Source organism: Corylus avellana, chromosome ca1 (genome assembly GCF_901000735.1).
Source record: "Corylus avellana chromosome ca1, CavTom2PMs-1.0".
NCBI classification, from domain to species: Eukaryota; Viridiplantae; Streptophyta; class Magnoliopsida; order Fagales; family Betulaceae; genus Corylus; species Corylus avellana.
This window is the reverse complement of record NC_081541.1, coordinates 32608047-32633257: the sequence shown is the minus strand read 5'-3', so window position 1 is coordinate 32633257 and position 25211 is coordinate 32608047. Positions and strand designations below refer to the sequence as shown.

The 25211-nt window shown below is 34.9% G+C and overlaps 3 protein-coding genes across 5 annotated transcripts; 1 reads left to right on the top strand and 2 right to left on the bottom strand.

The window, feature by feature from the left end:
• Positions 1 to 1227: 1227 nt before the first annotated feature.
• On the bottom strand, positions 1228 to 11386 carry LOC132186904 (pentatricopeptide repeat-containing protein MRL1, chloroplastic). 3 transcript variants are annotated; one of them, XM_059601023.1, is made up of 19 exons: positions 10980 to 11385; positions 9739 to 10447; positions 9343 to 9574; positions 9094 to 9157; positions 8850 to 8994; positions 8636 to 8751; positions 7952 to 8080; positions 7635 to 7808; positions 7334 to 7498; positions 6855 to 6995; positions 6681 to 6780; positions 6479 to 6587; positions 6267 to 6358; positions 5208 to 5298; positions 4694 to 4925; positions 4504 to 4596; positions 3980 to 4028; positions 3181 to 3274; positions 1228 to 1993 (listed from the first exon to the last, which is right to left on the bottom strand). In XM_059601023.1, the coding sequence occupies exons 1-19, from the start codon at positions 11313 to 11315 to the stop codon at positions 1759 to 1761; spliced, it is 3306 nt and encodes a 1101-aa protein (XP_059457006.1). In that variant the 5' UTR covers positions 11316 to 11385; the 3' UTR covers positions 1228 to 1758. The 3 variants fall into 3 exon arrangements, 2 of the variants coding, with proteins under 2 accessions (XP_059457006.1, XP_059457013.1); XM_059601030.1 differs by having other exon boundaries at positions 10998 to 11385; XR_009440778.1 differs by lacking the exon at positions 3980 to 4028 and having other exon boundaries at positions 1905 to 1993; positions 10980 to 11386.
• A 6730-nt stretch (positions 11387 to 18116) lies between these two features.
• Positions 18117 to 22517, top strand: LOC132167315 (uncharacterized). Its single transcript, XM_059578239.1, has 5 exons — positions 18117 to 18536; positions 20509 to 20808; positions 20926 to 21144; positions 21274 to 21402; positions 22145 to 22517. Exons 1-5 carry the CDS (start codon positions 18285 to 18287, stop codon positions 22349 to 22351), a joined length of 1107 nt encoding a protein of 368 aa, XP_059434222.1. The 5' UTR covers positions 18117 to 18284; the 3' UTR covers positions 22352 to 22517.
• Positions 22518 to 22754: 237 nt separating this feature from the next.
• Positions 22755 to 24281, bottom strand: LOC132170122 (uncharacterized). Its single transcript, XM_059581027.1, is given in 3 exon segments — positions 22755 to 23249; positions 23252 to 23476; positions 24147 to 24281. Coding segments are annotated over 3 exon segments (855 nt in total).
• Positions 24282 to 25211: the final 930 nt, after the last annotated feature.

Below are 25211 nucleotides of genomic sequence, written 5' to 3'. Positions count from 1 at the left end.
AGACAACACATTTTGAAGGGCCTGTCCGGACCGTTAGAAGCCGGGTCCGGACACAATATCCAACAAGTCAAATGTGAAGGGCCTGTCCAGACCATCAGAAGTTGGGTCCGGACACTACATCCAGCAAGCTGTTTTTTAAGGGGAGGTTCGGATCGCCAGAAGCTGGGTCCGAACCCAATTTCCAGCAAGCTACATTTGAGAGGTAGGTCCGGACTGTCAGAAGTTAGGTCCGGACCCAATTTCCAGCAAGCTACATTTGAGAGGTAGGTCCGGACTGTCAGAAGCTAGGTCCGGACCCAATTTCTAGCAAGACCATTTTGCATGGCATGTCCGGACACATGACTTGGGTGTCCGGACACCACGTGGTTACGCATATGTAACCCTAGCCATGTCCGGACACCCACTTATCACTGTCCGGACATGGCTGCTGAATTATTGTTTTATTCTCTATTTAAACAAACTGTTTTGCCTATTATATGTATGTATTTTGAGAGCTAAAACAAAGAGCTTAGAAAGAGATATTGTTCTAGTTTATGTGAGTGAAGATTAAATACGTGAAGCCAATCGGAATTCCGGTGAAAGGAAATCTTATAGAATAATTGTGCAAGATGTTCTGGAAAGGACTACTACGGTAGAAGTTAAGTGGGTCGCTTGTCATGTGCAAGGGAGAGTAAATTGCAAAGATTTTGTAATTCTTTTTGTATTCCTTATTCTTCTTATAGTGGATTGATTTCCTGGGTTTAGCTATCCCGGAGAGGTTTTGCATTTAGAGAGTTCTCTAAATGGTTTCCTCTTCGTAACCAAATATCTGTGTTCTTAAATTTCATTACATATCTGTATTTGGTTGATTGTTAACTGTTAAGTGAGATCTTATTCTGTTGCTTCTAAGTGATACATCTAGGCAGTTGAATAGGTGTAGTTTGGAGTCGTATATAGGTTTTTCACAGTTGAAAACCTCAATGGCTCCCTAATTATTATGCCTAAGGACTAGATAATGATGTAGGGAAAGGTGGGTCAATATACTCACCTAGCGAAATGAAAATGTTGCATAATCGACTTTGCATCCCGAAACAACATGGCAATGGTTTCCTCTAAACTCGGTTAGAAGAATTTAACAAACAGAATTTCAGAAATTTTTTCCAACTTAGTTTAGAGGAAACTTTTGTCTAAAACAAAATTTAGCACCCCAAAATGAAATTGATAGAGAGCAGTGCCGACAAAGATAGATCTTCCAAATAACAAGGCTTTTTTCAACAGCCTATAATAGGTGCAGACAAATTACATCTGCTTTAGACAATTATAACATTATAATGTAACAGCTCTTTAGTTTCAAAATGAACAAGCATGCTAAAGAGAGCTCCACACCTGTCCCTTCTCCTTCCATGAATTGGTTTTGAAATCAAAGATCACGACCTTGTAATGCAATGCATCTCAAAATGGACAACATGCTCACAGTGCGCCACCTTGCTCTTCATTTTGCATGAATTGCTTGAAATCAAAGGCTATCTCTTCACTTTGCATGAATTGATTGAACCAAAGAAGGTATATTCACTTTATTTTCCTCCGCTCACATTCTTCCCTAGTCTGTGGACAGAAGGTGCTTACAGATATTGACGTGTCTATCTTCAAAGAATGGAGTGGTAAGTAAGGGTTAGGAGAGTCATTACAAAACTGTTAAAGAGCATCAGCTTCTGGCAGTGTAGTTGCACAAGATACTGTGAAGCTGTCACCTGATAGGAATGAGTACATATTGCCTCCTTAATCCATAGACAGATTTCCAGTTCGAATGTCGCGCTGCTGATGGATGATCCCTTTTCCTAGTCGTGACTGGGATGAGCTCCCATCTCCTGGTTTCCCACTGAATGGAGAAGTGAGCTTTGGCTGAAACCATCTTCTCAGGGTTAGCCCATTAATTCTAATTTTTCCGTATGATTCATTCCCTTGGTACTCTAATCCAAGTCTTCTAAGTAATGCTGTAACTGCCTGGCTAGCCCTGCCATGGTAATAATACAAAGACAAGTCAATCAAGACAAATAGCAGTTCCGATAGCAAGGAGCACAAAGAAAAACACTAGTATTTTGGATAAAGTAATGTATTTAAAAAGTGCAACTTGGATGCAACCCAAGTGTGAGGGAAGGATGCAAAAGACAAAAATCACTAAAGCACTAATGATCACATAAGCCTACAGAGGAAAAACCACATTTGCACTTCACATACCATCAAATTAAGGGACCTAGATCATATTGAAAGATCACTAAGAATCTTTATATTTAGGCTGTAATAAAGAAAATATGGCATGAACAGGGTCCTAAAGAGCTACCAACTACCATTGTCTTTGGAGAATAGGATCAGTATAATTTGTGTTCCAAGGTGATGGCAAGTGACTCCTTTGTGATCTACATTTTCTAAAATGATACTTTTCAGATGTGGCATTGACAACTCGCTCCACAATAGCAAGTGAAATACAAACTATTCTGCAAAAGTGAGGATGAGCACCATTTGGGTGTTATCATAACACCATGTGGCAGTCAGAACATCATGTGATGATATCCAAGATAGGGATGGCAATTTGAGCTAGTTAAAAACCCCGTGATCTTTATTACAGACAAATAAGAGATTTATTACAAATTCTTTGCTAAGTGACATGTTCTGCTTAATTTTTTATTTAAAAAATAAAGAAAATGTCAACTATCCAAATATATCCTGTTAACCACAATTTGCACCATAAACTTAGATAATTATCACACATAACTTCTTTTGCTCTGAGATTATTTGTCTCTTCAAACATATGTAACAATTCCCATGAATTTGCGCTTATTCTCTAAAATACCTAGAAGATGTCGCCAATTTTTTAAGAGTGACCAAATAAAGTAGATGTGGAACTGAGCACTTTGGATTTAGAATAGATAATTGAATCTGATTATTTATTTAAAATGTAACAGTTAATAAGTGTAGAGTGCTATGATGGCTATTATTTGGTTTTTCAAACCCAATAGCTATATTGCTCGATGCTGGGTTTAGTTATTTGTAGCGCAAGTTATGCTATCTTGGCTATAACCTCATACTTTTCTGCACAAATCCAATTTAACAAATCACATATGTCAAAAGATGCTTAACCTAGATACAAGATACTTAAGTCAAAACGAAAAATAATTGTAATTACTAACAAGCTCTTCTCACCTTCCTGCAAGATTGATTGTCCTCTCCCCCTTTGGAGACATAAAATTTGTCTTATCCACAGACAGCAAAACATTTAAGTTCGGTAACTTTGCACCTGCAAAATTTTGGGGCAAGAACAATAAATTTTATGGCTATGTATGATAAGATGTTATTTCAAAGTTCAACATCCAAATTGTTCATAGGATTAGAGAGATGAAATATTTTAGCATATTTCTTCAAACAGAAAACAATAAAGGGGAACTACCAAGATAACATTAGAATAAAAAGGTAGCCGCTCCCCACTTTGAGATGTTTGTATGGGACACCAAACACAACATTGTAAAGTCATAGTTAGTTTATCTTGGCCAAGTTTGCAACTTAACACAACAACGTCATGATCCAACTCAAGTTTCATGTAAACTTGACAAAGCAATATCGGCCATTTGCTGATATGGAAACAAATCTGACACACCAAGGTGCATAGCATATTTCAGTGAAGTACTTAACTTATTTTCTTTACCTATAATGTATATCACTGCAAGTTCAATTGTCTCATATTAACTCAAATTACAAATATTTCAATGGAAATAAATGTATTGCTATGATGTTTGAGAAAATGAAATGGTGAACTACTTGCAGAGTAATTAACAAAAGGCATAAAGAAAAGCTGACATTCACAAAAACTTCTCTACTCATAAAAATTTAATTTTTAATTTCTGATACTTTTCACAAATTCATTTGGTTAGATTACCTTCTGGACTACAACCATCTCATAGGTCAAATCTGGAAAAGGAAAGTAAAAAAGTTTAGATGTTATTACCAGCAGCAAGCCGATGCTTGAGACCTTTCAAAACAGTCAAGAGGTAGATCTGGCAAATTTTTAAAAGAATTTCAGTAATTCAAATTCATGAACTATCATAGCACATGTATCTTGCTTATAATTTGTGTGTGCATGAGAGAGAGAGAGAGAGAGAGAGAGAGAGATGCAGTATAGATGTTAAGATTCAGTGCTAACATATTCAAGGTCAGTATCACATGTTATGTAGCACGAAAGGAAGGCATAAATAAGTAAGAAGCAATAGACACATGAATAGACAATTGTAACCATTAATAAAAAGAAAAAAAGAAAGTATCTAAAAGGCAGGTCTCGTTGCTCAAAGTGAAAGGTTTCCCACCAAAATATAATAAACCAAAAAGTTTCAATGGTTCATAGAGTCACAGTATTCCCTCACTCATTAAGAAGTGTCAATGAACATCATACTTCTCTAATGATGATTCAGAACTTGTGTAGCAGAAATGATCACCATAAATATATTTTCTGCAATGTTAGAGAGACAAGCTCACCTCAGCAGTATGAGTCTGCAAGTTTCTTACATCAACAACAATAGGACTTCCTTTAAAGGATACACATGGAACAATTCCAAGTGAAGCAGCTTCCTATAATTTGATAACAATGTCAGATGGTCTCCTAGGAAGTTTTCATAATAAGCACGAGTTTGGTATAAGCATAGAATCAATAACAGCTACTACTGACCTCAATTAATGAAAAAGCACGAGGGTCATATTCTCCAAACCCATCTATTAATGAACAGAGGTTTGAGCATCTTGAAGTGTCACCACTCACTCCCAGATTCTCAATGAGTTTATCTTTCAAGGACGCATCACAGGGGAGTTGCAGGCATCCCAGAACTTGTGATAAAACTTCAATTGTAGGCATTACACCAGCTTCAATTGTTTCACGGTACACCATTAAGGCCACCGAAGTCCTGAAGAAAGAGGAGGAAAAGGTGCAGTATAATAGAAATTACTCAGGCACTGCATTAGTGTTAAAGCAACAGTTCCATGATAGGCACAAGCATTATAGATAACTACTACAATTACAACTTGGATGAAATTGAAAATGCAGAAAGACAATGAAGAGCATTTCTTATATGTCCACCTCATGATCACTCACTACAGTTTATACCATATATATGTTGCTTTTTGATTGCCCGTGATTCAAGCACTTGCTAACAGAATATTTGCAGTAGTAAAAAAGACTCGCATACCATTTATTGTCAACATGTGGTTGTCCTGAGTCAAAAGACAAAACAGGTTCACCAAGTGTACAAGCCTTCTCAAATCCCCGTAAGCACATACCTTTGAAGAGATGAAATTTAAATGATTATTAAAATTAATCAACCAGAAGACAGACTGTACTTCAAAAATTAAATTTTTTTAATCATTGAAAATACGAATAAGATTGAGCCAGAAATAACTGGAATCTGTGACCTCTTCCATTAGATCTCAAAGTCATTTGAAAGAAGCTACAAACAATATTATGGCTTGTATGTCACAAATATTAACTGAACTCATGACGAGTTGGTTAACCCACATTCTCTTCAAGGGTATCTAAAAAGAGCACAACTCCAAATCCAGATTCTGGAACCAACACCGGAAAACCTATATCCTTATTTTCAGAAAATATATGGTTCTACACATCCTAAGGAATCATTCTGCTCAATCTTTTTTAGCAATCAATCTGGAAAAATACTTTCAAGTTGTAAATTACACCCCCTTTAAATCAAATGGAAGATCCTGCACAGTCAGTACTTATGGCTCTATGAAGTCAGCATCTCATTGTTCTATTTACTCCATGAAAATGCTCCAAGAAATGATTAGGTGGACTGCTAAATGATGTCAACAATAACCAGGAAAGAGCTAATGAGAGGAAGCCATAATACAACAGAATATCCAAACTTTACCATACATACTATCTTTTGCCAATACCTTCAACATTATTTTAATTATTTGGAGAGCTTTTGACATCAAGAAGAAACACCCAATTTGTTTTGCATCAAATTTGAAGATATATGAACATTTTAAGAATGAAGCAGTAAGATTAGAAAAGGACTCCTTGCAAACAATTGAAATAGTAAGCAAAGCTATTGCCTCATACCAAATTCCTAAAATTTATCGAAGCAGATAAGATCACTTCAAATTCCATTTCAAAAAAAAATTAAAACAAAAGAATCTACATATTTCAAATGAGATGTAAAAATAACGTAAAGATTTAATTGAGGGGAAACAACATAGGACCAAGAAAATAGCAAACCCTGTGAACTTACCAACTATGCATCCCCTCATAACGAGGTTATGGATTATCCCATCCTTTTTGGCTTGAGAAAGGAGCATGAGGCCTGCTTCTAGATCATCCTTTCTATAAAAAAGGTTGCAACATAACAAATGTTAACAATTGAAGAGCTTTCAGATCATCAACAAAATGTAAATGTAAAATGGGAGATTGTCAGATAAATTTAAGAAACTCTAGAACACTTACTTTTCACTCGCCACTAGAAGTATGGAATATGTGATGCTGTTAGGGGACAATCCAAGTTCCTTCATCTCAGATAGAACTTCCATAGCCTTTGGTAGTTGATCCCCATCACCTGCAATGAAGTTTCATTAGGCAATTTCTAGAAAATCCTCATCATGCTTATAATCAGATTATCTTGAAAAAAAAACAATAGATATAGACATACACAGGGCCGTGATCAAAGCATTCACTGTTGAAATAGTTTGCTTCGTTTTCATAGATTTGAGATCCTCATATAGCTCCAATGCTTTCTGCCAGTTTTTGGCCTGAATCAAGGATTGGGAAATTTTTTTACTGTCGCTTTATAAATGTTATTGCAGAACTACTAGAAGAGACATACATTGCTACATGCTCCCATCAAAGAGCTATATGATACAATTCCAATCTGTATTCCTTGAGCCCTGACTTTTTGTAAGATTTCAAAGGCAGCATCCAGCCTTCCAGCATGGCCTGCAGCATCTATTAATGCACTGAGAAACATCTGCATGAAAGGACCAAAAAATGAGTAAGCAGTCTCCACATTTTGAATGCAAAGCAGTTTTGTGAACAACAGAGAAATGCAAACACCAAATGGCAAATTGAGATATACATTGCTCTGCCCTCTTCTACAATCTAAAAAGAAAAGGAGGGAACTCTGCTGTATAGTTTCTTTCCTTTCTTCTCCAGACCCTAAATCAAACAGAGTAACTAAATTTGAAGAAGTTACTGATGTTGTAATCACTTCACCACTGTTAACAGATTACAATCTCAACACAAAACAGCAGTGCACATGTATACATGTCAGATTGTCAGGTGAAAAAAGTAACACAAACAAAGTACCTCATCAGGGACTACACCATTCCTAGTCATGTCATCGTACACACTGCAAGCAAATTCCCAATCACCAGTTTGGCTGCAACAATTAACAGCAATGGTGTAAACATCTGGAGTGCCCTTAATGTTATATTGATGAATCATCTTATATACTTCTCGTGCCCTTTCAACCTATAATAGAAAAGGATTACTAAATGTTAATTAAAAAAATGATGGAAGGTGACACACATGCCTAATAACTGCAAAGAGAATGACCAAATGGTTCGTGTAATTAAAAATAAAAGTAAAAAAGAACAAACAATCGCACCTGACCAGCATTTGCACATGCCTTTATTAAAGCACCTATAGTGACATGATCAGGATCTATTGGCTGTGTCTCAGCCCCCATTTCTGCTAACACATCAAAAGCACGATCCACTGCCCCTGATTGACCGCATGCAGTAATAAGCGCATTGAATACTACTCGGTCTGGCTTCACATTCTACTGCATACAAGATTCATTTAGCATGAAATAAACAAGAACATGCCACCACATCCTTTCAAATAACTACTGAGAAGTAACAACAACTTAATAGACTCACATCAGCAATAATGAAAACAGATAAACTATTTCTACAATCTTACCTTAGATCTCAATATCCCATAAGCACCAAATGCCTTAGCCACTTGTCCAGCTCTGGCACAACCATCAATAAGGGCTCCATATGTGTGAACATTTGGTTCTACTCCCGCATTAACCATTTTGTGAAACACCTAGGTAGAAAACTTGGATGAATTTAATGAATGTGGCAAGCCTAGAATAAGAAATATGATAACATTTTATTCAAAAACAAAATCTAAACCAGAGGATATTTCCCTGCTTACTTTCCTTACTTCTTAACAGGAAAAGGCATACAAAAGATTTTGGGAAAGACACATTGAAATGGAAGATAGGGTGGAGTAGCATTCCTTTGTTCAGGCCAGTCAAATATCTCGACTTCTCTCACCTGCTCTCTAACACTTTTCACACTCATTCCGAGTTTAGAAAAAATTTAATTACTGACAGTAGGATTTCAGCTTCAAGTTTCACAAGTAGCAAAGACAAATAGGCAAATAGTTTTTCCTTCTAGATAGTGATTGCCAGCCCTAGCTGGTGATAAGCACGAATATCATATGACTAAGATGAAGATAACAGTTTATTGTATTCACAGCAGCTTCTTAAAAATGACAAAAGGTGAGGTAGGAAATCCAATGAGGCAACCCTAGTTAAAGATCCTATGTATTGATAGTAGTCTGAACTAAAAGAAACCAAGAGGGAAGATACCATACTTCAAACATTGCATCAACTTTCCCACTTTTAGCACAAGTTGATATCAGAGTAGTGTAAAGTTTGCAATCAGCTTTCAGTCCAGCCTCCTGGACAAGTCGCAGAACTCGGAAAGCTCCTAAATGCATAAAACACACATCATGAATTCAAAGCATTTGGATAAGAAACAATGAACGACTACAGTGCAAAATAAAGGATGATAATAAAGAAAATTACCCTCTGAATCTTGAGAACTCCCACACACTGACATAAGCATATTAAACGTACTCAACGTTGGATTTGGAATCAGCTTTGTGTAACGAAAAGCTTCCGAAACAGCCTTTTGACTTTTACACTTCTCAAAAAACTTTACATGATAAACCTGAAACCAAAGAATTCAATGAATTAGAGACATTCAAAATTCAATAACTGAATATTAAGAAACGGTTAAGTTGCTAAGAGGATACAGCTACCAGTTTACCTTGTTCATATCCAACAAACCACTTCTTTCCATATCCTCAAGCAATTCTACACACTCAGTTAACCTATTAGACCCATATAAAAGACGATAGCACTTAGATTTTAAAAATGACTAACGAACAGAGAAAAGCTGGTATAGACACTATCCTTGTTTATACATTTCAAATCAAACTTGTGATTAGAAAATAGTATTCCAAGAAGTTTCTTTGTCAATGACAAGTAAAAAATGTTGAACAGAATATTTGGTTACCTCCCCACTTTTAGCAGTCCATTGTAAGCACTAAGTTGTTCTGAAGGATGCTTTTTGTCAGTGACTTGCATCCTGCTTGAGTGAGGGAACTGAGGAAAATTTTTATAATTTTTTTGAGGCATATGTCTAATCTCCCTGTCTCCTGGAAATCCATTGCCTTTTCCAGAATCTCTTCTCCTGTGGGGAAGGCCTTCTTTATGACTTGCAATTGGTACTTTTCCTTGCACATATTCTGAATCAACAAACATCCTTTATATAAAGTTAGCATACTGAGGAAAGTAATAAATCCTGGACTATCTACGACATGGAAGAAAGTGAAACAGAGAAGAAACTTAATGCTCAAAGAAAAACCATTCACAGAAATGATAAACTTGTGTATATTATCTATGGCATTACCTGCAGTCTGAAGAGAAACCTGTGCTGATAATTCTGCTCCTCTTAGTGCAGAGCTCCTCATTAATGAAGAATATTTATTGCTATTCAGAACAGAGGCATGATGAGAAAACGATTTTAAAGTGCTTGAACTTTCCGTAGATTTTGCCACTGACTCATTTGCCTCATAAAACATGTAAAGCTCTTCTCTAACTGATTCTCCAATAAAGACACTATCGCTGATGGTTTTGCCCTCTTCACCATGTTCATCATTTGCTTTGTCATATGCATTCACTTCTGCAGGTGAATTATTTATGTTAACAGAAGAACCATTAAGCTCAATATTATCCATCAGTGTGGGCAACTCTAAATCAGAAGCAATTTCCTCTTCAGGCCCTTCCACTTGTAATGCAGTCATTTCTTTAGCAAAAGTAAAAGGTTGTACCGCACAAGAGTCAAAAACAGGTCCATTTGTATTCGAAGAATCACTAATACTAGATGTGAGAACATCAGAACCAGGTAGTGGTAATGTTTTAGTGACAAGAGCCTCTTCATCAATCAAAGCAGAGTTCTGAAACAGCAATGGAGCCTCTTCATCTTCAGAAGCATGGCTGCTGTCTCCGATTTTATCCCTTAACCTGTTTCTTTCTTTCCCCTTATGAAGACCTCCAAAGACCCAGTTCATAACATCTTGTCCTAGTTCCAATAACGCAAAATTTGGAGGCCCCGACACCTGTAATCAGCATAAAATGAGCACAGGCCAGGCCATTTAGCTAATGATTTTTTTTTTTTTTTATAACTCACCCAAATAATAAAATCCTAACTATATTCAGATGCTCAATCAATTAATTTCCATAATTACTCGATCCAATAAAATCTTCTTCAAAACCCAACAAAAAAATACACTTTTGGACAAAGGGATGTGATGGAAAAATAGCTAAAAAATTCTACGCTACAGATGATCATATATAGCAACAAATAACTAATAGACTAGTACACTATCCAGATAAGTAAAAAAGGCAATTAAGGTAATTTTCATTTCAAAAACTATAGATTATTAGATTTCTGTCTCTTTTTTTGGGTAATCATTGATTTATATCCTTAATATTCAAAGTTCCTTTTGTGGTAAGTACTACTTAAAGTTCCAGCTCTTCTAATAAACTATTGCACACATTTTCCCATACTTAACAGAGAGACTAGATAAATTTGTCATCGACAAGGATTATAAGGCAAAGAATTCAAAGAATTGAGTCCTCGAAATGTACAATTCTCAGTTCACCGACCTCTCCATCGTTCTTCTTTCTTCTATAGCGATTGAAGAGGACGACAGAGACGGCAGAGAAGGTGACTACGGCGACGACGACGATGAAGACCGAGGAGTGAGACTCCAGAGAAGCTCTGAAGATAAAGCGCGGGGAGTGGACGCGAAGGCCTAGCTTACGTTGTTTCCTCCGGGAACGAAGAGTGCCGGCCGGCGGCCTGAGAGCGCGGGAGCAGCCAAGGAAGTCTCGGCGGATGAGATTGGAAGAGAAAGAAGAAGTGAGTGGAGTGCATGGGATTAGGAGTAGCGCTTGGGGCTTCGAAGAGAGAGTCACGTCCATGGATTCACGTACATAGGATTTGGATAGGGGAAGAAGAGGAAGAAGAGCGTGAGTAAGCGAGTGAGTGAGGCTTCGGTTCGATTTGTTCTTTTTGCTGATCCAAATGTTGCTGACGCGGCATGGTTCTTGGCCATCCTAACGGTCTTTGTTTCATCCTTAAGCCCCATTGTTTTTTTTATTATTATTATTATTTTATTATTTGTACATACTATTAGGGGTGTTTGGCAAATGGGATGGCCTAAATACTGTAGTTGATATATATTGATGTGAAAAAAAATAAGAATGTTTGGTATAAAAAAAATGAAAAAGTAGTATAGAAAAGTGAAAAAGTTTTGTTCTGTAGTGATTTTTTTATTTGAATAATAATAAAAAGTGAATGATTTGATATTAAAAGTAAAAAAGTTAGAATGTTTTTATGTTGATTTTTTTGGAAAATGGTGATGAACAGTATTTGGCCCATCCCCATCCCCATTACCAAACAAACCCTTAAAGTCTAATTCATGTTCACCTGTCAAATTTCCGTGGTGTTTTTTTTTTTTTAAACGTCTACACAAGGATAGGAAAACAGAGAAACAGATCCGATCTAATGACTTCTGCTTCATAAGACGCAGTATTTAACTGATTAAGCTACTTATTTAGGACAATTTAAGCAGTGTTAAGGTATGTGTATAAGACTATATGAGTTACTTCTAAATTTTTTTACTGGCTTATTTAATAAAATGAGTTGAATCTTTTAACCTTATCCTGTTAATTTTGTATTGAGTTCATATAAAAAATTAACATTCATAAATGTCGCATTGCGAATGCAAGTCGTGTCAATACACTTTATTTAATTAAACAGGTTAAAAAATTAACATTCATAAATGTCGCATTGCGAATGCAAGTCGTGTCAATACACTTTATTTAATTAAACAGGTTAAACCCTTCAACTTTAACTCGTTAATTTTATATTTAATTCATGTTAAGCTTGCGGGTCATGAAAAACGTTACTTTTATGTGATTGCACTTTAGATTGTAATATATATACTTTAATATTTATAATCGCTTAACTGAAAATATTATGTAGGGGTCACATATAATTCTAATAACTCTCTCGTTTCGATTCGTAGCAAGAATCCATTCGATTTAAAACAAATTGAGCTCTATTGGACAAGAATAAATTAATGTGAATAAGTTAAACAAACTCAGGGACAGACCTTGTGGGCCAGAACCCGACCCAGGCCCGTCCCTAATTTTGTAGTGATTGATTTTCGATGTTCAACCTTTTTGTTCTTAGGGATTTTTATTTATTTTCATTCAACCAAATATATATATTCCACACAATATTTTTTTTTTTTTTTTTTACCAAAAGCTAAAAAAGTAGAACATCTTTTATCATAAACTCCACCTCTCAAGATTCTTTTTCAACGTATTTTTATATTTTTATAAGAGAAATGTCAGAGTATCTAGTTTAGTTGATCTCAATGCAATCTTTTTTATCATGACAATTAAAATTCCTCGTTGCCACCGCATGGGTGCCTATGACAAATTGTGTGTTTTGGCGGTCCGATTTTGGGTCGATGGGTAAAAAAGCTATTGAGCCGGATTATTTATTTAGTCCATTTTCGGTTTATTATTGTTCTTACTTAGCATTGTATCAACTGTGTTGGAGAGCTTGTTGGGGTCCTCCACCACTCTATGTCTATCTTGTTTGTAATCTTACCCATTAAAAAAAGAGAATATAAGTTCCATTTTTTTTTTTTTTTTTTTTTTTTTTGGCTACACTGCTTATATATAGAAGTTGATCTTATAAGGACAATAATCTAGTATTTAGTCTTAGTGATCCCTTAAGCTGTTTTTGAAGTCTGACTCTTAACATTTTGCTTCTGATAATGTTATGGATTAACCTTTGTCACAAGCCTCTCTATGATCACTTCTGCAGCAATCAGAAAGAGAAACATGGACAAACCCACAAGACAATTACTGTAAATGCAACCAAGAGAAGTTTAGCAGCTGAAGAATGGGTGTTTTGTGTCTCAATAAGATAGATGGAAATGAAGATAGCATGCCCCAATAAGTTCACACGACATCAACAGTAACGCCCCGACCAATTTATACAAGGGTTGATGGACGGAATACTCACATATTCTACGTGGTCCTGCTATTTACATCAATTATAATGCATATAAAAATAAAGGTATGGAAGATCTTTAGCTATGGTAACACCAATGAGCCCGCATTCTCGACCTGTGTTGGCCAAGTGAGTATAATGTATATCATACTTTATAACAATAACATAAGTAGTGTTTGCCAATGGCATGGGCTGGTACTGTAACATGCCCTTTCTCAATCCCAAAAAAAAAAATCCTTTCACTTCAAAATTAATCCCAACATTCTTACTTTTAATACCACATCAATCATTTTTATTATTATTATTCAAATAAAAAAATCACTACAAAACAAATTTTTTACATTTTTTCATATAAAATATATTTTTTTTACTTTTTTCCACAAAACATTTTCACTAAAACCAATCAAACACATATTCCTAAAAAAGTGCTACAGTACTGGCCCTGGTACAGTACCGGCCTAGGCCATTGGCAAAAACTGCCATAGATTTTTCAGAAGATGAATATGGGGTAGTTAATGTCTTAATTAGTTGAAGTATATAAATGATAACTACCAATTATTTTAGAGTTTTTTTTTTTTTTCTTCCAATTATGTTTCTTTCTAATTCATAGATTTATGATTAATCAAGTGTCATGAGAGGACCAAATTTGTCATTGTTGATGTGATTGCCTTGCTAATGACACATCTAGTTAGCTTTTGGGAAATTTGCCAACAAACATAATGACACGATTTTCTAAACAAATCAACTTTAGTTTGCTTTACCCATTTGGCCGGAGCTAGATTCAATCAAAACTTTTGAAATGGTCGACAGAATTATTGTGAATCACTCCAAGAAATATTTCAAAATCATGTGTTTCAATTTATGGTCAAGACAAATGATTTGGTAAATGTAAACACCAAAAACAGTTTTTACAGGTACATGATGCGATTGTGGGGTCTAAATCTTTTTTTTTTTTTTTTTTTTAAATTCAAAAACTTAATTAAAAAATATTTGAAGTATTACAGTTTTTACTATAATATGATTAACCAGTGTTTAATTGAAAAATTGTAGCACTCATAGCAAGCTGCAATAGTTAACTAAATTTATAATAAAAACTTGAGAACTATCATTTATCCTTTCCGATACAACTTTTTTTTTTAAAAAAAAAATGCTAGGTTTATAAACAAATTTTACAAAAAAAAAAAAAAAAAAATTACATCATGATGTGATACAATATGAGTCCTATAGATCCAATGGTTAAGAAAGTTGTTGGAGAGAAAAACAGAAGATTGACGTTTAGACTTTTTCTAAAAGTTTTATGAAACTTTAAGGAGATTTTTTTTTTTTTTTTTTTTGGCAAAAGAAGCAAGACTTAGGGAATAGGGTACTTTTAAGAGTAACCAAAGAGGAAGTGATCAACCATAAAGGGTGGTGGTTCAATGGTCCAAGAAAATCCTCAAAGTGGTTGGACATGCACTAGGGCGTGGGTTTGAATTTCAATAATGGAGAATCTCCACATATGCCTAATTAGTATTAGTCACTTTGGTTCCCAATGATGCCTCGCGGTTCCCATTGTCTAGGCCCTTCATGTGCGGCTCCTAGCGAGTAGGTGCTACTATGGTCACGTCCAAAAATTCAATAGAAGTACAAACTTTTGTACCCACACAACAACATATTAGGTCGCGACTAGATTTTTTTCTTACAAATTCTCTTTGGATTTGGTTTGTTGATCTTTAGGCCTTTTTAGCTTTCTTGTTATGTGTTCTATGTACTTATAATAATTAAAAAAGAAAAAGAAAAGGGAAGTGAGGATTGCTAATTCTGATTGGATGGCCAGCAAAAGTAATTAAAATGATTTATTAGGCAGTCCAGCCAAACAAATTAGGTGAAGTATAAAGCATGAATAAATTAAATAAACAAAATATTTTCAAGTGTTTAATATTAAATGGAGTGGTTATGAAAGACCTAGCATTTTTTTTAGTATTATTATTATTAATTAGTACGAATAAATCTTTTAGGAAATCTCAAAACTTGTCCTAGGAAGGTTTAACAAATCCGTCAAACCAATCCTACTAACATCCCTATTTAATATCATCATCCAATCATTTCTATTGGCGGAAAATCAAAGCTAGCTCCACTAAATCCAAGGGCTCAAAATTACTTGAGGCTCATCACGGTGACGGGAAATGTTCCCATGTGGGCGTCCTTTTGATGAGCCTGGGTCCCTTTGCCAGGATCGAGCCCACCTTCAGGCCCATAAGCCTTTTGGGCTGGGCTCGTTAGACCTTATCCTATATTCTCCTTGGTTCTCTTCAAAGATAATTTTTCTATACTCTTTCATCTGTTAGATTTCTTTCCTATTTTCTTTTCACATAAAATTTTTTACTTGTAATAATATTAATTAAACAATTGAATTCATTATTTTTAACATATTATGGGGTGATTTAAAATAATATGAGAGTCTTGAATTTAAATTCTACCTCTATAATTCACTTCTAATTTTAATTAAAATATTATGCTAAAAGGGTCTCACTATTTTTTATCTCCTTAAACTTAAAAAGTATATAAATGAAGACAACAACCCAATGATATGAAAAATAGATAAAATGATAAAAATCATTCTCTATCTTATTCTTTATATTAATAACTTCAATCAGGTCGTGATGTAAACTAAGTATTTTACGTCTTCCAATAAGAAGCAGACATCTCAGCTTGAAACACCAAAAAATAACATAACTCTTCATACCAAATAATTTTTCTTCTCTTAACAAAATATTCATTGATAAAACCATCGGATTCACCGTTTTGATTGGTTTTGAAGACTTTGGTGTTAAGGGTTCGATGATGAGTGGCGAGCGGTGAGCGTTGGATTAGAATTAGTGAAAAAGTTCATGTGATTTATTTGAATTAAATATATGGTATTTTCATTTTTATTATATTTGACGTTTTTACCTAATATGTCAAATTTCTATTGATTGTAGTAAAAATGAATTTTACACCACATCTTAATAGGAGAGGCTATAATTTTTTATATATCTTTGTACCGTTGATGAATAATTTTTTTTTTTTTTTTAATTTGTTGATGAGTGAATTTATCATTAAATTTATGAGACTTACGTATAGATTTTACAAATTTAATAGTAAATTTGCCAAAAAGAATGATTGAGAGATGAGAGATGGAAAATGATGTATAACTTATTTTCTTTTGAAAAAAAACTTTTTAATTTTTATTTATTAGTAATTCCTATATGTTGACAAAAAGAAAAAGGCCTCTTGGCGGGTGGAACAGTTACAACCATACGATCGCAAAGAAGATTTGAAGTGGACAATACCTAAATGACAGGCGAACAGCAACCTTTATTACCGCTGAAGCCAACGTCTTATCCAATCAAGTCGTCCCTAATTTATTGGCCGAGGGCCACGTAGCCAAAAAAACGTACGGGGATAGTCTCTCTGGCAGCCCACGTGTCGCGCACATACGAGCCGACAGTAGTAAAGGAAAGTTGGACTCTGGTGATCGTAGCAAAACTTTTTTCTCGTGTTTCCCACACCGCCCCACGTGTCCCAAAAACACACACCTCACTGGCCACCACTCTGTCGCTCTAAGGCCGCGTTTGCTTCGACCATTTGGCTGGGGTTTGTTTTTCGATGGAAATAGGAAATAACGTGGAAAACATGTTTTGGAAGAATTGTTTTTTTTTTTCGAAGACTGTTATTTTTGCGGTATTATAATATAATAGCCTCTTTAACTTATGTTTAGCTTCACACAGGCTCAAAGGTATATAAAGCAATTTAATTTGTAATTAAAAAAATTGTTCTTTTTAAAAAAATAACGCAATTTTGACCGTTACTTTTTATAAATCATTACGAATAGTATTAGAGTAATTTAATAAACACTTTGTGACACTAAAGTACTGCATAACACGGACGGTGACTTTGAGTTGGGAAGATCGTGGCATCCCGTAAAATCAGTCTCAAATTAGTTTTTCTCTCGGTAAGATTGAATTTTATAAATAATTTTAGGGAGTTAAAATTGCAATTTAATTAATTTTTTTAGAGTAATAAAGCATGTATTATTTAATTCACATCACATCAAAATACATATTTAAATAAATAAAAAAGAAATACATTAACAAGCTAGCACTTTTCACCTTTTATGAATAATGACATATTGTCAACATTTACATTTTCATTACACTTTAAAAAAAAAAAATAATAATAAATAATATAGGGATTTAGAGTTTGTTTGGAATTACGTTTGAAAAATAGAACTTTTAAGTCAAAAAACGCTTTTGAGCAAAAACTTTATTTTTAAGCATTTACTAAAAGTCTTTTTTAGCCATTTTTAAATTTTTTAGATCCTTAAAAACACTTTTAATTTTTTTACAAACGAGTTTTTTTTTTTTTTAAACATTTTTTGAGTGTTAAATACATTTTTAGACATATCAAATGTAATCCCAAACAGGCCTTTTCGTCCCAAATTTTATAAATCAAGCTTCTTTAATTGCACGTATTAATAAAAAAAGACTTTTTAATTTAATTTTATCCCATGAGAAAATGACTCATGATTAAGAAGAAAATAAATGTATTTCATTTTATCTTATTCAACTTTTTTACAAAGGTCAAAAGCACTGTTTGAAAAGGAAATCAAACATGCCTTACGTTTCCCACACTGCTTAAAAACACCCCCCATGGATCTCTCTCTCTCTCATAGTTATTAAGGCCAATATTGAAAATCAAGCAAAGGCAGCCTCTTATCATCATCATCCAAAGGCCAAAGCAAACCTTTGGTGATCACTTTAACTCGTGTCGGGCTCACGAGACGCAGAGACAAAGCTCACAAGACTCACAAGAAGCTGAGAAAAAAGAAGGAAGGAAGAATGGAGAGTAGTAATTCAAAGAAGAAAAGCGTAGAACACGGACAGGTTATGGACGGTTCGGATATAATGGAGTTGGTTGGGAACGAGGAGGTGTTTAGCAACTTCGTGGACCATAAGTTCCAGGAGCTGGACAGGGATAGAGATGGCAAGCTCTCTGTGAAGGAACTTAAGCCTGCTGTTGCTGATATTGGTGCTGCTTTGGGTTTGCCTGCTCAGGGCTCTTCTGCTGATTCCGATCACATTTATTCTGAGGTTTCTCTCTCTTTTCTCTTCTTCCTCCCAATCTTTCCCGATTTGGAAAATTCTGTTGCGATAATCGTATAACAATTTACTAAATATAGTTTGGTCTCATTTCTCTTATTTATTTATTTTTTATTTTTTGTTGATGATGTGACAGTAAAAGTTAGTTAAGATTATTTTTTATTGTAAGCATATATCAGTGGTATAGCAGTTTGATGGTTTAATCTTTTCGAGAAAAGAAAAGAAATGGTTCCTCAGACCTTATAGAGTTAGGTATTAATGGTAAATAATATTTATCCCAAAATATCTCGAAATAAGAAAAAAAAATTGATGATAAGTCACTTATTCTAAAAAACGTAAAATAGTTGATTAATTATAATCAATATTCTAATGGGTGTGATTTTATATATGTTTAAAATTTTATTTAAAGGTAGATATATTAATGTTATTTGATGCTATTATGTATACGGTTAATGAGGTGATCATTGTATATAAACTATATTATATATTCACAATGTCACGACATTATGTATATTTTGATTATAAAAATGACTCTGATCTCTCTCCTATTCCTTCGAAATTAGCAGAGATAATAAACAACATTTATTATCACTAGCTAGCTCGTTTATCTACAAGCAGGCGGTGAGATTTGTCAGCTTTTTCTGTGATAAAGCTACTGCCTTTTGTTTTTAGTCTTATTTTCTGAGAGACCATTTTTAAATAGTAATTAAAGTTCTTGTTATCTGTGGAATTAAAGAAAGGGAGCTCCAATTAAACCAGCTTGCGCAGAAGATAAGATTGCAAGAATATTGCTTTGACTTTTAGAGCTAGGTAGTTGGCTAGCTCTTGATCATCACGTTTCTGTAGTATTCTAAAGTTGTACCAATCCATTATCCTCAGTAAATTAAGATCTTAATATATATATATATATATATATGTTTGTTTTCATCATCCTTCAATGTCTGTCTTTTGTGTTCATCTAGGTATGTAATATTAATCTTTGTGTTTTGGACCAGCAAGTTGCACCCACTCCTATGTCTCTGGCCGCCACCTCCACCACCACAGAAAAGAATATGGCTAATAATTAACCTTAATTTATGTTTTGATTATATATGTTTTTATACGAGTATTAATATTAATTTGTTTATTGGTGATGGAAGTTTCAAGAAGGTGATGGATGAACTTGCCTTCTTGGAGTTATCTATATATAGGGAAAAACATTAATTTTCAACGTTTCCAAATCTAGATAGCTCGGGAAACATCCAACCTATGATTCAACTTTGTCGGTCATGTGGGACTTTACTTTCAGTTGAGCTTCTCTTTTCCAACCTACTTTTGTTCCTTTTCTATCCTTTTCTGTGAGGAATCTTGTGACGAATGCTGTGGAAATTAACTATACCCTTTCTTAGACTTTACTCTAACATGATTAATTAATTAATGATTATTAACCATTTTAGTTTTAGACGGTATTTTTTGTCTTTTTCTTTTATTTGAAAAAGTATTCTAATACGACCTAAAACTGAAAATAACTTTGTGTTTTTGATCTGGGTAAATACTAGGAACCTAGAAAGATCTGTCTTTAATTTACCTGTCTTTTGATCGAATTATTGTCATGTTCTCTGCCAATGTATTCCAGTGTGGACTAGCATTTATATGGTGGGCTCTAGCCACATGGAGGGCATTAATAACATTCAATCTAAATTGTACTACAACTTTTGTTACAAGTTTCTTACAAACTGACGTGACAGTTTATGTGATACTTATCACGTCAACCCCTAAACAATTAAATTTACTTTTCACTATTAGGAAATTGGCACATTAGTTTGTAAGTGACTTGTGGTAAAAGCTGTAGTACCCTATATATGCATTTTCCTTGCCGATCAAGTGCTCAAATTCGATTAGAATTACCATTAAACTTCTTCCAACAGTAACAGTTGAAACCTAGTAAGATCAAAGTATTCAAAATAGAGCTTATGTTATTCAGGTCTTGAATGAATTCACACATGGCAAACAAGAAACAGTGAGCAAGACCGAGTTCAAAGAGGTTCTTTCGGACATTCTGTTAGGCATGGCTGCCGGATTGAAGCGAGATCCTGTTGTGATTCTCCGGATTGATGGGGAAGATCTGCTTGAATTCATCATGGGACCAAGTTTTGAAGCAGAGATGGTGTCGCTATTTTCGCAGATAGACTCGAATGATGGATCATCCGTCCGTGACCATATAATCAAGGCTTTGGAAAAACTTAGTGTGGATCAAGGGATGCCCCCTTCTTCGGATTCTTGGGTAATTGATTCTTTTGCAATCGCACATTTTGGGCTGACGTGGCATGCCGTTAATTAATTATGCTGGCCATGAACCGATTTCTTCTTTTCCATTTTCTGTTTTCTTTTTCTTGTGTAGGTTATGGAAAACATTGTGCAGCCAGCATTGCAATCCTGTGCTGGCCATGATTTGGACAAGCCAGTCTCCCAAGAAACATTCTTGGTGGAGTTTAAGAAAGTAGCTGAGTTTGTGGCTCAACATCTCAAAGAGCAGCCTGTGATTGTTGCCCATAGTGAAAATACCTTTGATGGAAGTGGCGTTAAGAGATTATTATCCAACAAGTTTGAATTAGACAAGGTTTTTTTTTTTTTTTATACCATAAACATTCCCTCTTTTCTTCTACTATATATGAAAACAATTTTCCAATATTTTTTGACATAAGATTCCTAATGGGAACTGCATAATACAATCTACTGTGCAATGCAGCTATTGAATGCAGCTCTAGAGACTGTGCCAAAGGATCGTACAGGAAAATTGCCTAAGGAGTATCTGCGAGTGGCTCTGGATGTTGTTGCCCCATCGGCTGGTCTACCTCCAATTGGTGCAGTTGAAGAGGTATGCTGCTATCTCACAGCTAACACTTATCTTCAGTCTCCAAATTCAGCAGAATTTACTTGAATCAAAATTTATTATGCATAAACATCAAAATTTCATATGTTCATTGATTCCTTGAATAAAGTACTTTGAAGGATTAATGTATGTGTAAAAAGGGCAGGCAAAACGGGTTGGCAAGTCGGGTTCAGGGTGGCCCGCTTGTCCTTGCCAGCCCGATAAGTGTAAACCCAAACCCAACCTGTTTAGCTAAACAAGTCAGATCCTTAAACCCAAACACGACCCATGATTGACCTGACGAAACCCACTTGACTCATTTGACCCGTTTAAACCTGAACGCGATTTGTTTAACCTATTTGACCTAACCCGACACAATCTGCTTGACCCGTTTCAACTTGAATACGACCCATTTGATCTATTTCAACATATATTGTATAAAATATATAATTTGATAAATGGGTGAAGCGGGTTACCACGTTTATAACCCGAACTCGTTAATAAAAAACCCTAACCTTATAATTTTGTGTCGGGTTTACGAGTTATGTAAAAAATTGTTAGCTCTAGTAATATATATAGTTGATTTGTTAGAATCTTAACTAAATGATTAAATCAAATTTTCTACCGGCTTAAGTTTTTGAGACAATCGGTGCTTTAATATGATATTAGAGCAAATGTTCTGCATTTGAATTTTATCTCACCTCTCAATTCAATTAAATATTTGATGTATTTGGTGTTAAAATAACAGATGGACAAGGTGGTTGGCGATGTGTTTAAGATGATGGATGCGGATGCGGGGAAGATGGTTAAAGAAGATGAGTTCAAGAAAGTATTGACTGAAATCCTGGGGAGCATCATGTTGCAACTAGAGGGCAACCCCATTTCAGTTTCTACAAATTCAGTGGTGCACGAGCCCCTTGCCTCTGCTTCTACACTTTTGCAGCCATCTTCCTAGCTGTCTAAATAAATATATCAAGGGTCAAAAAAATAACAATAGAATTTTGTTAGGGTATGATTAGTAGCATAATTAAGTTGTGTATCGTGCCGTTTAATGGAGTCTTTAAGTTGTGTAATGATTACTAGTTGTCAATGGATATCCATCCCTACTTTCATTGTGCTAATCCGTTTATCTCAGCTTTACATATAATAGATGTGGAATATTAATTAACTTTTTGGGATAAGTAAGCATTTTTTTTATTCCACAACTATTTCAATCAACTTTTAATTAATTTATTTTTAATAATGTTACATAGTACTACACCTTCATTTTATTGGGCAAATATAGCGTTACTCGTTAGTTCAGTTCAACACATCAAACGAAAACCACATAATTAAGTAATTAACCATCACTGAAATGATCAACCCCCCGGCTTGGGCAAGGTAGCAGAGAAACCATGATAAAGAATGCAAGCAAAAAAGGGTCCAAGCCAGAACACCCAATGCCCATACCACAACTCTCCATGCTGCAGCAGCGCCGGCCCCAAACACCTTGCGGGGTTCAGTCCGGCACCGGCGTAGCACGGCTTTCCGGTGACCACAATGGACACATAAACAGCTATTGCCCTGGACGCTGCTATGACAGCACAAATCATGGGCATTCCAAGCTCCTTGTGCCTTTTAGAGTCGAACACCACCGTCATGGCAAGCAAGAGGAACAAAAAAGTGCACACAAATTCCAACATTAGCGCTGTTCCCAGGCTTATCCCATCCCCGTTTGCATTGATTCTGCAGCCGCCTAACGAATACTTGGCTACTGCATCAGGGCTCATCACGCTCTTGATCAACAGAAATCCTATTATGGAGCCGACGCATTGCCCCAACATATATACGCACGCACGCACGCACGCACGGGGGCTATCACACCTTTGAGCGCCGCAATGAAGGAGATTAATGGGTTCACATGGCAGCTGGATAGAGGTAATATTGCCAGGAGGAAGAAGAAGGCAATGAGGAAGACGACACCAGGGATGAGCAGCTGGGGATCGGGATGGTGAGATTCTGTGCATGAGACGATGGAAACAACCAGTGTGAACATGAGGAAGGCAGTTGTCACTGTCTCTGTTACTGCTGCCCTCCACAGCTGAAACATGCAACAACTTAGATTCATTAACTAACCAAAACAGGACATATATATATATATATATATATATATGCAGCATTAAAAAAAAACATAACACTACGCGTTTTGATAAGACTCCTCAAATTTCAAAAATTTGTTATTTCACCCCCTCCAACTATCAATTTGATGTAATTTACCCACTCCGTCAATTTAACGGTAACCCTTAAAAAGATCAAATCACCCTTCAATTTTCGTAATTAAAAAAAAAAGGAAAAAATAAATAATTTGAAATTAAGCGTAAATTTAGAATTTTATAAAAAGATCAAGAGTATAATGGTCATTTTATCACTTTTAACGTTTAAAAATTGATGGAGGGGGGTACATTGCATCAAATTGAAAGTTCATGAGGTGAAATTGAAAGTTTTTAAAATTTAGAGAGGCCTTCTCAAAACACGTGGTAGTTTAGGAGTTTAAAGTGAAGTTTTCCTAAAAACATATGACAAAGGAGTCTTAAGGTTTGTCTGGGTGAAATGGATAATATTCATGTTACGGTGATCAGGATTTAAAGTTATAGTGTATCTAACGATGTATACGAAGTCAATGTTAGTATGTCTTTTTTAAAAAGTTTAAATAATGTGAAATCATGTATACCGTTAGATACGTCGACTTTTGATAACTAAATCAAGCTTACCTCGGATGAGTTAATTTCATGGGCACTAATGGAGGCAAGAAAAGCTGTCCATATGGAGTTTTGTCCTACTTTCTTACATGATCTTGAGAAATCTGAGTCACCTTCATGGCCATTAAGGGATAAATCAATATCCATGGCTGGAATAGTCCTAGACAAGGAAAAGGTAAGAAAGTTTTCCTTTCGAAAAAAGGAAAAAAATAAAAATAAAAATAAAATTATTCAAGTGTACAAAAGAGGAATTTAGATATTGTGTAATAGGGTTGTCCTGTTGCAGTCCAGACCTCACATACTCGAGTTGCCCAAATACCTGCACGAGAATATAGAGCCCGAGCATGCTCTCACATGAAGCAACCCTACTACATGAGATAATCCCAGCAAAAATACCAATTGTGTTAATAAATGTGATAAAAAAAATATGAAGAAATGTAATATGTTGGTAAAGGAAAAATTGGGTGTGAAACAAAAAAAAAAATTATGAAAAAAATTCACTGAAAAAAAAAAAAAGAAGAAAAGAGAAAAAAAAAATAATAATAAAAAAAAAAAGGAAAATGGAAACCTAAAAGGCTTACAGTGTATAGGAAGCAATATCTTTACTAGCTTGCTTGGAACTAAGTGGTAAGATCAAAGCTACATTTATAGTCTTCAATTATAATCTAGAAGAATCTTTCTGCCCTAGAGAGAGGAATCTATCTCATTGAAATTTTTTGAATTTTGTTACATTTCTTTTCGTACAAATAAATTAAATTCAGTTTAATTTGCCTTGCTAGCTATTGCATAAATTAAATTCAGTTTTTTTTTTTTTTTTTTTTCATTTCTTTCTTTTTCTTTTTCACCCTTTTGAGCATTTTTATATATATATATATATATATATATATATATATATTTTGATATGTCCATTTATATAAGAGGGTGAAGGAGATTCGAATTAGTAACTTTCGCTTCATTAGACGTGGTCCTATCTCGATTGAACTACCTCTTGAGGACTACCTTTTCGAGCTTATGTTCTATATATATACCCCTTCAATTGTTTAATGTGACTTTTTCGGCCGCTCAGCTAATTGATTG